This window comes from Macaca thibetana, chromosome 14 (assembly GCF_024542745.1).
Source record: "Macaca thibetana thibetana isolate TM-01 chromosome 14, ASM2454274v1, whole genome shotgun sequence".
Lineage (NCBI taxonomy): Eukaryota > Metazoa > Chordata > Mammalia > Primates > Cercopithecidae > Macaca > Macaca thibetana.
The window spans coordinates 34,326,204-34,338,023 of NC_065591.1; the positions used below are offsets into that span (position 1 = coordinate 34,326,204).

The 11,820-nt window shown below is 38.7% G+C and overlaps 2 protein-coding genes across 2 annotated transcripts in view; one reads left to right on the forward strand and one right to left on the reverse strand.

Moving 5' to 3' along the window:
* Positions 1–11,820, reverse strand: part of DNAJC24 (DnaJ heat shock protein family (Hsp40) member C24) — a 940,502-nt gene that overhangs the window by 530,460 nt on the left and 398,222 nt on the right. The gene's annotated exons all lie outside the window — the stretch shown is intronic.
* Positions 1–11,820, forward strand: part of LOC126936347 (doublecortin domain-containing protein 1) — a 404,995-nt gene that overhangs the window by 383,952 nt on the left and 9,223 nt on the right. The window contains exons 31-32 of the mRNA XM_050759023.1: positions 3,912–4,062; positions 6,513–6,680. Coding sequence (XP_050614980.1) covers positions 3,912–4,062; positions 6,513–6,640 — 279 coding nt within the window. The 3' untranslated portion in view covers positions 6,641–6,680. The remainder of the gene's footprint in view (positions 1–3,911; positions 4,063–6,512; positions 6,681–11,820) is intronic.

An 11,820-nucleotide genomic window follows, 5' to 3' on the forward strand; every position in this document is an offset into this window, starting at 1 on the left:
TAGTCCCAGATACTCGGGAGACTGAGGTGGAAGGATCACCTGAGCCTAGGGAAGTCGAGGCTTCATTGCAAACCCCGATCATGCCACTGCACTCCAGCCTAGGAGACAGAGTGAGACCCTGTCTCAGAAAAAAAAAAAAAAAAAAAAAGATGAGAAAGAATACTTTGGTTTTCTTTTTCCTGCCCACCGCCTTTTTTGGTCGTTTCACATATTTTTTTTTTTTTTTCTCTATGAAGACTTATTTTAAAAGTTTTAATTCATTTATTTTCTGATTACTTTTGTAGGAGGTGTATCATGTTCTGATAGTCTTAATGCTTAACATTAGTCATTTTATATTATGACTTTCCCATAGTCAAGAAATTTGATTCATTTCTTAATAATCTGAAATATTTGTGTGTGATATGTCTTCTGAGGTTTTGTTTACAGGATGACATCATTTGTTTCTTTTAATCATAAATTGTAACTTGGCTGGATATAGAATTCTTATGTTAAAATCTTTTCCCCTAAAAACTTCATAACTTCATAGATTTTGCTTCACTTTCTTTGGTATTCAGTGTTACAGAAAACAAAGTGTAAATATAACTGAATTTTTCTCCCATGCTTGAAATCCATACTTTTTGCTCTGTAATATTTAAATTTTAGTCATATTGAGAGTTGAAGCCAGCTCGACTTCCTGGGTCAAGTGGGGACCTGGAGAACTTTTCTGTCTAGCTAAAGGATTGTAAATGCACCAATCAGTGTTCTGTGTCTAGCTAAAGGTTTGTAAATGCACCAATCAGCACTCTGTAAAAATGCACCAATCAGCACTCTGTGTCTAAAGGATTGTAAATGCACCAATCAGCGCCGTGTCTAGCTAAAAGACTGTAAATGCACCAATCAGCACTCTGTAAAAATGCACCAATCAGCACTCTGTGTCTAGCTAAAGGTTTATAAGTGCACCAATCAGCACTCTGTAAAAACGGACCAATCAGCATTCTATAAAATGGACCAATCAGCAGGAGGTGGGTGGGGCCAAATAAGGGAACAAAAGCTGGTCACCCCAGCCAGCAGCGGCAACCCACTGGGATCTCCTTCCACACTGTGGAAGCTTTGTTCTTTTGCTCTTCACAGTAAATCTTGCTGTTGGTCATTCTTTGGGGCTGCATTACCTTTATGAGCTATAACACTCACTGTGGAGTTCTGCAGCTTCACTACCAAAGTCAGCCAGACCACGACCCAGCAAGAGGAACAAACAACTCCTGACGTGCCACCTTTAAGATATGTAACACTCATTGCAAAGGTCTGCGGCTTCACTCCTGAAGTCAGCAAGACCACCAGAAGGAAGAAACTCTGGACACATCTGAACATCTGAAGGAATGAACTCCAGACACACCATCTTTAAGAACTGTAACACTCACCGTGAGGGTCCACAGCTTCATTCTTGAAGTCAGCGAGACCAAGAACCCACTGGAAGGAACTGATTACGGAAACAATATTGTTCATAAACTTTGCCTTATCCTAGGTCAGCCTACTTTATCTGAAGACATGGATCTTTATTTGGAACAGGAAAGTTTTCTTCTATTTTTTGATAACTGCTTAAGGTTAATGTATTCTAGATTCTTCTCCAGTAATGCCAATAATGTATAGGTATAATATCTAATGTCTTGACATTCTAAATATTTTTTTCTCTCATATACTTTATCTCTTTTCCTTTCTCCGTATCCTGTGAGATCTTCTCCACCTAGTCTGCCCTAATACTGATTTAAATTTCTGTAATATTGAGTCTTTTTTCTTTCTTACCTTCTCTCCTCTTGTCATTCAGCTCTCTCTCCAACATCACTTGAAACCCTATTTCTTCTCTCACTAGCAGCTATACAACTTTGGTTATTATATTTAACCTCTTTGTTCTCCATTTTTCTCATCAACAAAAGGGGGACAATAATTATTTCCACAAAACAAAATTAGATTGTTTTTGAGAACTTTTAGAAAAATACACAGTCCCAGGCCGGGCACAGTGGCTCAAGCCTGTAATCCCAGCACTTTGGGAGGCCGAGACGGGTGGATCACAAGGTCAGGAGATCGAGACCATCCTGGCTAACACGGTGAAACCCCGTCTCTACAAAAAAGTACAAAAAACTAGCCGGGCGAGGTGGCGGGCGCCTGTAGTCCCAGTTACTCGGGAGGCTGAGGCGGGAGAATGGCGTGAACCTGCGAGGCAGAGCTTGCTGTGAGCTGAGATCCGGCCACTGCACTCCAGCCTGGGTGACAGAGCGAGACTCCGTCTCAAAAAAAAAAAAAAGAAAAAGAAAAAGAAAAAGAAGAAAGAAAAATACACAGTCCCTAGAAATGTGTCAGTATGTTTTAGTCAATGTTACTGTTATCAGCAGCCTCAGCATCTCTCCTGTATCTCAGCAATGCTCCTTTCCTTTAAGCTATGGTGGCTCATTTCTGTGTGTATCTGTGTGTATATTTATGGAAGTCATATTTTTTGAATTTGGGGGGAACACAACACAGATATTTTGAAAATGTACTCCTGCTGTAAATTTTTTTCAAATTTTCACCTTGAGTACAATGTACCCTTTTTTATGTTGTACGGTATTTTCATAAGCTTTACATTGTTGCTATTGTTGATTTTTCTATTTATATTTCCTTGTACAAGCAGAGATCTTTTGATAACAGAATAGGTTAGTTCTCTTTGGTCACCCTAGACATCTGCTTGGGAGCTGTCAGAATCCTCCCTCAACACTTAAGTTGAAGGATTGGTTTGTATGCAGAGTATTTAATCAAATTGCTTCTGACTGCATGGTATCTGGCAGGAGTAAGGCTGCATTTAAGACTACTCTCCTGTTGGTCCTCTCTGACTATCTTATTCTATAGAGGGGAATATATTTTTGGATAATTTCAATTATTATTAAATTCAATCCATTTGTCCCTTACTCAAAATACTGGGTGAAAAGCTGCACTTTTTGAATTTCATCACTCCATCACTCTTCTTGTCTTGGCTCATATTACTGATGCAGTTGCCAGATGCAAGGCGTCATAACATGCCCGTCCCCAACCCCTGCCATTCTGCCTTGTTGTGAGTTATAGCCTCTAAACAGATCTATAAACAGAAGTATTGATGGTCATTTGGAGGGGTGATGTGAACTTGGTACCTGCATTTTGGGGGAACAGGCTTTTGGCCCTCTAATAGGTGAAAGCCATACAGGCAGGTGTGTCGAAACCTCTCACTTTCTTCCTGCTTGCTTTTATTATTTTGTCTTAAAGTTTTATTCACATTTTAATGGAATTGCCCTCAAGGGTCTGGCAGCATGTTGACTAATCTTTCTAGTACCATTGACACTGTATCTCTACATGTGTTTTTACGAGTAAGTATTCAAGACAAATTGAGAGAAGTTTAATAAGGCCTCTCTAGGAAGCTTTAAAATGTGTCAGTTGAAAACAAAAGACTTTTTAATCATAGTATCATAGAGCCAGTGAAGTCTTAGACCAAAATTTTCATTTTATCATTGAGGAGACTCTTTTGAAGCAAAGTTACCTGTCTGAAGTAACAAAGAGGCCAGAGCCTGGGTCTCCTCACCTTTTGATATTCTAGTTCCTTGGTCATTAAAAAAATTGTTTTTAGCTATTTTGAGAAGTCTAGATTTTCAATCCAGTTTTTATCATATTTAGAAATTTCTTAAATAGCGAGTAGTTTTCTTCCATGAAAAAATATGGAACTACAAGGTAAGCTTCACTGGAGAGTCCTGAAGCTCCTCATTGTTTAAGCACTTTAGGGAACCCTTCTTCCCATCCCTTCTACACCTATGTTTAACTATCAGTGGGCAAATAATCAAACTGGGATAACAGTTCTCTTAGAAGAGTTGGTTCTTTGATACATGATCATATTGTGTCATTCCATATTCAAATGTGGCTGTTCCTCTGTGTCTCAGCTGCTGCAAGACTGCTCCTCTCGTCTCAAAATGACCCACCCAGCTAGAGCACTGTACACCCCCGATGGAGAGCCAATTCAGTCCTGGGACGACATAGAGCGAGATATGGTCATCTGTGTGTCCATGGGACATGGTTTCAAAACCCCAAAAGGTATGTGTGATACTTTCTTTTCCATCAAGTTTTTGAAGAATTAAAGCATTCGGTCTTCTCTTCGAAGAGCTTATATCCCATCAGAATGACCTTTAATAATTATCCTCCCCAAGCATTTCTACTCCATGTTATGGAAGTTAAATTTATATATTTATGTCCTGGAACCTCGTGTTAACACTATTTGCTCTGGAGAATTCAATCGTATTTCAGTTAATCTTGAACCTTATCCAGGGGGCTTATTTGCAGAAATACCGAGAGCCTCATTTGAAGGTATTCCCCTAGTATGAACCCTGAGGAAAGTGAAGCTCCACTGATTTCCTATTTTTCAAATTATTTAAAACGTAATGTTTTATTAATAGTAATTATATGGTTTGTAGTTTCTTTTCTTTAGTAATAAGTAAATATTTTCTAGAGTTATTATCTTGTCTATTCCTTGGTGATTTTCTTTGATAAATGACAGAAATTGAAAAGGACATATATTTGTTATTGAATGAACTCTAGTTCTTTATCCTAAATACCCTGATGAATTTAAAGCCTGTTTTTGTAGGTAGGTATATATTAGCAAAGATATAATTTTTGGGAGATTCCAAAGAACATTGTTATCACTCTAAAGGAAACTAAAAGATTAGGTAATGAATTGCCTGGCATTCCTATATTAGTAATAGTAGATATTTTCTTTTAAGAAGTCACCATAAAATTATTATTACTATGTTATATGTAATGTAGGCAAACCAAAAACTTCAAAACAGTTGCGATTGTATCTTTACATTTTGCCCAGAAAGGACAAAAGGATAGAAATAGAGACCAAAAGGTAGGGAGACAGGATTTATTAGGATGCCTAGCACTGTTCTGAGGGAAGCCACAAATATTCCCCCTGCACCATCCTACATTATGGATGAGGCGCCAGTCCTTTTATTCTTTGTTTTCTGCTGTTCCCATCACCCATCACTACCCATCACCCTGGCTCTTGGTGACCCTCACTACATGGGTACTTAGAAGAACACACCAATGATGAGGTCCTTATTATCAGTAAGTATTAGTTAATAGCTTTCTGTATCCCCAAAGTATGTAGGTTATAAAATAAACATAAGCTAGGCTCCTCTTCTGAGAGTTTTCAATCTAAGTAAGAATATGAACACACATGAAATAATTAGAGTACAATCAAATAGTGAGCAAATGTGTTTAGTAGGAGGTACCTTCCCAGTCCCTTCATTATCTGGGCTTAGTCTTTCATATTCCTGGGATGGGCTTCTGTTGCCTGTACCACACCTTCCTTGCAGTATTGTATTCATTGAGCCTGTGTGATAAATAAAGCTAAATATGCTTCAGGCAAGCTAGCCAAAAGGGTATCCAACGACAGAGAGAGATGTCGGCTGCCTTCCCAGAAACAAACTTGTCAACAATAAAAAACTGTGACTGGAAGAGAAAAAAAATGGAAATGCAAATATTACTCTTTCTATCATTTGCCTCCATGTTAGCTCTGTGTATCTTTGATAAAGCTATGGAGACGAATGTTCATTTTTGCATCTTCAATTCTATAAACACATAGATTACCATCATATGAAAGTTTATTCCTTTCCTATGACAATAGGTTCCCTATGTTACCTTCATGGTGAAAGGATTAGTGGTTTCCTCCTATTGTCTCAGTTCTTTCCAATGAGCTATATGTGTTCTAGGAAATTACAGGAAGTCTCTGATTGCAGAAAGTCTGATTTAGTCATTCTTTAGAAACTTATTTTACTCTTGCCATTTTATTTTTTTCCTGAAATAATTAAGTTAGTAATAATCATTTATTAGAAATCTAAATATTCAGAATGCTTTAAAAAAGAAAAGAGAGAAATGCAACTATATGCCTATATCCATTAAGGAACATTTAATTAATTAATCATTCCACTCATGATTTTTCTGTGACCTACTGGCTTAAGTATGTAGGAAAAAAATAAAGCAGTCTATGCATTATAATACCAAAGAACATTTAGTATGTGAAAGTTAGTCATCAAAGAATCACATTGGGTTTTTAAAAGAATCAATTGGATTTTGCAAAACAAACCAGAAGCTATTAGAATGGCTTCTTTCAAAACAAGCCCCTGACGAAATTAAAAGAGTGTTTTATGCCATTTGCCATAAAATCTGAACACTGTTCTCACTGCTGCTTTCTATCTTTTCAGTGGGTCCAATTTTTAGACCAGCCCTAGGTTAACTTCCAATTCAGGCTTCATAATAAACCTGGAAAGAAGTCCTCCCTAGCAACTTCCACTCTCTAGCAATCCAAAGACTATTAACACATAACTGATATGATAAGAAGTCAAAGTTGTAATGAGAGAGCCCAGGGTAGGAGCCAAGGATTTGTGAGGGGTCTTCAAGTTTTTCATCATCCTGGACTTTTAATTCTTTTCTATAACATTGACTTGTCTCTCAACTTCTTCTTTTTTTTTTTTTTTTTTTAACAGAGTTAAAACAACTGATGGAGATCAGAGCAAATTATGTCAGAATCCGAAGGCAGCAGGGCCCTCAAGCCACAGACATTGTGGTGTCACCATCCACAAAGCTGCTGTCTCTGGCACATCTCCACAGTTAACTCCTATCAGAACCATCGGATTTTCTGCTATATTTTGCTGGTATAGCTATGTGCACATAGTCATGTTTGTTATGACATTATGATTATTTATCTCTTTTATTTTCATGCAGTTTCCCCCTTTCTTTTCTGAGACAGGTTCTTGCTCTGTCGCCCAGACTGGAGTGTAGTGGCACAATCACAGCTTACTGCACCCTTGACCTCCCAGGGCTCATGTAATCCTCCCATCTCAACCTCCCAAGAAAATGGGACTACAGTCACGCACCACTATGCCCAGCTAATATTTATATTTTTTGTAGAGATGGGCTTTTGCCTTGTTGCCCAGGCTGGTCTTGAACTCCTGAGCTCAAGCAATCCTCCCACCTCGACATCACAAAGTGCTGGGATTGTAGGCATAAGCCACTGCACGCAGCCCTATGCGATCTTTTATAAAGGTTATTACCCTCCGCATTTTACATAAAGTGACATTTGATGCCTCAAATTTGTTCCTGGAAAGACAACAAAACTAGACAAAATAATGCCAGCAAAATAACTATCATTGGTGTATTTTCTTCCAAGAAAAAAAGGAAACTACTAGTCATTAGTGAAATACAATTTCACAGGATCAAATAGCTTATGTAAAATGCTTTTTAATGTATAATCAAACATTCCATCAAATATTCCATATATCAAATAGAAAATATGTTCCATATATGGAATGTTTGAAAATACAAAAAGACTCTGACCACTAAACACTAAATTTGACCCTACCTGATACTTTCTGGCTCGGCCACCATATTTTCCAAACCTCCATATTAAAATCCTTAATATACTGAATACAAATCAAATGGCTGGTGGCCACCAAATGCCACACAAATCAATCCTTTCTTCTCCAATTTCTCATCAGTTTCACCTGTAGTAACAGTGCAGGACCTTTTATGGGGTACAGTTAGATTCTGTTCATGAGAGTAAAGCTTGGCAATTCCCAATATATGCCCAGTGATCAAAAGTCATAGACTTTGTCCTCAATACAAAAACTTAGGGAAAGGATATATGCACTATTTAAAACAAAAATTATGGAAGGTTTATTTTTAAAAAAGAAATCAGGGGAGATCCCTAACAGTCTTAGGTATTAATCCTACAGGAAGGGAAGAATTTACAAGAAGAAAGAACCATTAAAAAAAAAATGGCAGTGACAAATCAGAGTTTAGTTTCTGCTTTTGGTGAAAAATTTCCAGAGAAATGCTCTTCTTCCCTGTCTTCCTCTGAAAACCACTCACAACTCTATATGAATATAAATTGCACTCTGGCTAGGTGTGTACAGAATGGCTCAGCTGGGCTCACTTCTCAATCCTCCACTTTAATGTGATGCAGGAAGGCAGTATATCATTTCTACTGAAGGGGGCTCTTGGAAATCGCTGCAAAACGCCTAGTATTTACTCCCAGTCTGCAAATCAGTAGGGCTGCATGAATAAATTCCTGCTGCCTCTGACACTACTAAAAGCAAAGCACATTGAGGTGAAATTTCACATGTTACATCAACAGCAATTTGCCCTTTTACAGACATTTTCTCTATGTGTTGTGCGATGTTAGAGATGTGAAGGTATTCCAATGAAGCTGTGTGCCATATAGGAGAAAAAAATTGCATGTGACTTCGGTTTTGCCCGCCCTTCCTTCCTTCCTTCCTTCCTTCCTTCCTTCCTTCCTTCCTTCCTTCCTTCCTTCCTTCCTTCCTTCCCTCCTTCCTCCCTCCCTCCCTCCCTCCCTCCCTCCCTCTCCCTTTCTCTCTTTCTCGCAAGAAAGTCAAAACAAGAAGGGTTAAAAAACTTGCTCCCCATTGGAAAGGGAGCCAAGAGGACTCTTGCCAGTTGGGCCTCTCCCTAGAATGACTCAATCACAATGCCTCTATCGACAATTTTTTTTTTTCATTCCTTGAAAACGAAGACATCTCTCTAGATGCAAAAGTACTTATCCCTTTCTGCCAGGGAAAAGTTGATTTGCTATGAAAATGGCATAATTTCACCCTGGATCAAATGTGCAAATTCTCGTGAAGTCGTCACTGTTGCATGTGAATACGCCTGAAGCGAAAATTGGTAATATCACACAACACTGTATCAAGCACCAGGAGACATAAGGCAAAAGTCTTAACTGAGCTTTTCTATTACTAGTAAATGGGATTTTAGATGTAATGTAACAGTCATCAACACATCACATTTTACCAGCAAGGCAGCAACACTTACTTTGTAGACGACAGCTAGCCCTGGGTATCTTGGTAGTTCATAGCCACTTTTAGCTTAGACAAAAACAGCCCTGCTCTTTCTTTACTCTTGACCTTCCTCTTTGGTTGGCTGAAAGGTGGACTGTGGAGCAGTTTCTCTACCTTCAGCAAGGACTGTAGGATAAGACCATTGCAATTCTGTTCAGCCATTCTAGGGTTTTAATAAATGCAGTAATTTCCTTTGGGAACATGTTTATCAAATTTGAATCAGCCTCATATATATAAGTCAGATTTCAGTATTTTTCTATCAACTGAAAACGATTTATTATTAAATACTAAAGCAACCACCCCTAAGTCCATGGCCTTCTCCAAAAATTTATTTCCTGCTGGTTCACAAACACCCTTAAGGTGATCCAGATGTTAATCAACAGTGTAGAAGCATTTGGGATTTTCCTCAGGAGAACTGCATTTTTCTGCCCACCTCTCTAGCTTTTGTGGCCTGATTAAGTGTTAGGGTAAAGTTGCATGTTTCTAAGCAAGTAAACTAAAAGCAATATGCCTGAAAGTCTGGCAGTCTTTCTGAGAATAACTAACAGTATTTATAAATAAGAAGCATTTTATCTGGATGCTTATGTCAGCTTTGTAAAACAGGATATATTAGTAATGATTCAAAATGCAAAGGTAGCTTTGAAGGGCAATAACCCTAAATCTCTGTTTTTTTTTCCTTGATTGTTTATCATAACTAAATATTGTTTTTCTAATTAAAAAAACAAAGCAACGATCAAATGACAGCAGAAGGATAAATATAAATGTATTCTTTTGTCAGAGACTCACTTAGCAATTGTGGCTCCTGGCTGTTGCTGCATTTGTGAGCTAACCTTCATTAATAGCCCAGGGGTGCTGACTGCCATTGAGAGATTCGTGATTCACCATGGCAGCAGTTTTTTTTTTTTGTTTGCATCATTTGGAAGCGAATGATCAAAACACACAAATCTGCATTATTCTAGTACATCACAAAATCAGATGCAAATGTCCCCAGTTATGGGAAATTTAGACTCAGTGGTGATTCTCAGTTGTTTCTATTGAATCACTGGTTCTGGTTCCCTTCTGGCTTTGAACATATCTCAACCCCGTGTCCCCTCCATGAGGCCAAGTAAGTAGAAAGAAAGAGTAACAGGTTTGTTCTCAACACAATAAATTAGAATTCTGCATAAATGGTATGGTTTGGGGCTGAGTGGCCATAAGCAACTATAAAGCAAGATCAACAAAGACCACTCGGGAGAAAGCTGATGAAAGTAAATGGACTGTGCAACTGTAGATATTCAGTGGGTACCTGCTGCCAGCTATAGCATTTTCTAATTCGATGAGTCTGGATTATGAAACTACTATCCATAGGCTGTCACCCTGTACCAAATGTATAAACAGAAATATATGACAGAGGAAATGTATATGCCCATGATGCAACTGGGTTGAAGGAGAGAAGAAGAAAGGTGATGAGAAATTCTATATCTATGGCAAGTAAAATGGTGATTCTGAATTGGATGTGCTATTGCTCACTGTCTGTGGTATCCCTCTGTGGGCTTGCAGGCAGATACAAGCTTCAGTCGAGCTGTTGGACCTATCAGGTCCTAGCTTGTCAGTCCTAGAGCAGTAATTTCAATATTGGAAACTGTTATTAGCGTTTTAGCTCAGGTGCACATACTCAGGAATGTCAGCTCTGTCAGACCAACTGAGGCAGCTGGGTGGTCATCTCTGGTGCCACCACTGGAAGCTGTGTTTTAAAGGAAATTTCCTGAAGGGCAGTGTCCTTTACTCAGCGACTATGCTGGAGAGAGGTGGAGGAGAGGAGGGAACTTCCCAGGGCTCCTAGGTTACTGCCTCTAAAAACCTAAAATCTGATTATATTGGCCTCATTTCCATTACTTTTTCTCCCTCTTCCCTCCTCCCTCTTCCTCCCTGCCTCTTGGCCTTTTCCCGTCTTCCTGGCCTTTCTCCTCTAAGAGTCTTTGAATCCCATCTTTCATTTAAAAAGTAAAAACTGTTTCCTGGAACTATTTGTGTATTGGCAAAAGACACTTCCTTAATATGATTCTCAAATTTGAGTGTGTACAAGAAACACCTGGTGTGCTAGATAAAATACAGATTTCCAGGCTTGGTCCCAGCACTGGTTATAATCTCTATGCCTGAGGTGGTATAAGGAATCTGCATTTTACCAAGCACCTGGGAAGAAGCTTGAGCACAGTGTAAAAAACTTTGCCAAGAGTTTTGGGCCTGCCAGGGACAGCGCTGTTTATTATAAGCAGGGCATGGCCCAAGTGATAAGTACCAGTTTTAAGAACAAAGTCTGTATTCAGGGGCTATGAAGACAATGAAACATTTGCTTTGTATGTGAGTGTTTGAGTCTAAATAGCCTCATGTTTCCTCATCACGGTTCCCTTAAGAAATGATGGAAATGTTCTTGAGTCAGAAATAACCACCCAGAGATTTTAACTAGGACCCAGACATTGGAAGGCTAAACAAGTGAGTTTCAGGTGCTGAAGTTTCCCATGTCCATTAAGCTGCCTTTGATGCTGATAAAATCTTGCTATTTTAAAGGTCACAGGAAGAATATCAGTGCTGTAGTACATATATCATGAAGCAGAGTACTTTTGAGGGTGGGGAAAATAACCAGCTTCCTGGAGTTTTCTTATACATTTTTATATGTACAAAGGAGAGCTTTGGAACAAGGACAGGATTTCTATTTTCCATCATTGCTCTTTCTCCTGTGAAGGAGTTACTTGAACCTCTCTTTTCTGTTTGCCCTAAGTCTAGTCAACATGGAAGTCTGAGCACCTGCATCCCTGGCAGGCTCACCCAAGAGTGTGAAAATCCACAAGATATTATTTCAGTTTAGTAATAAATTATCTTAGAAAAATGAATTTTCAAGGTAGTTCTCTTGCCACATCAATGAAATCCATATAGCTTGAGAGACAGACACTTAACTTGG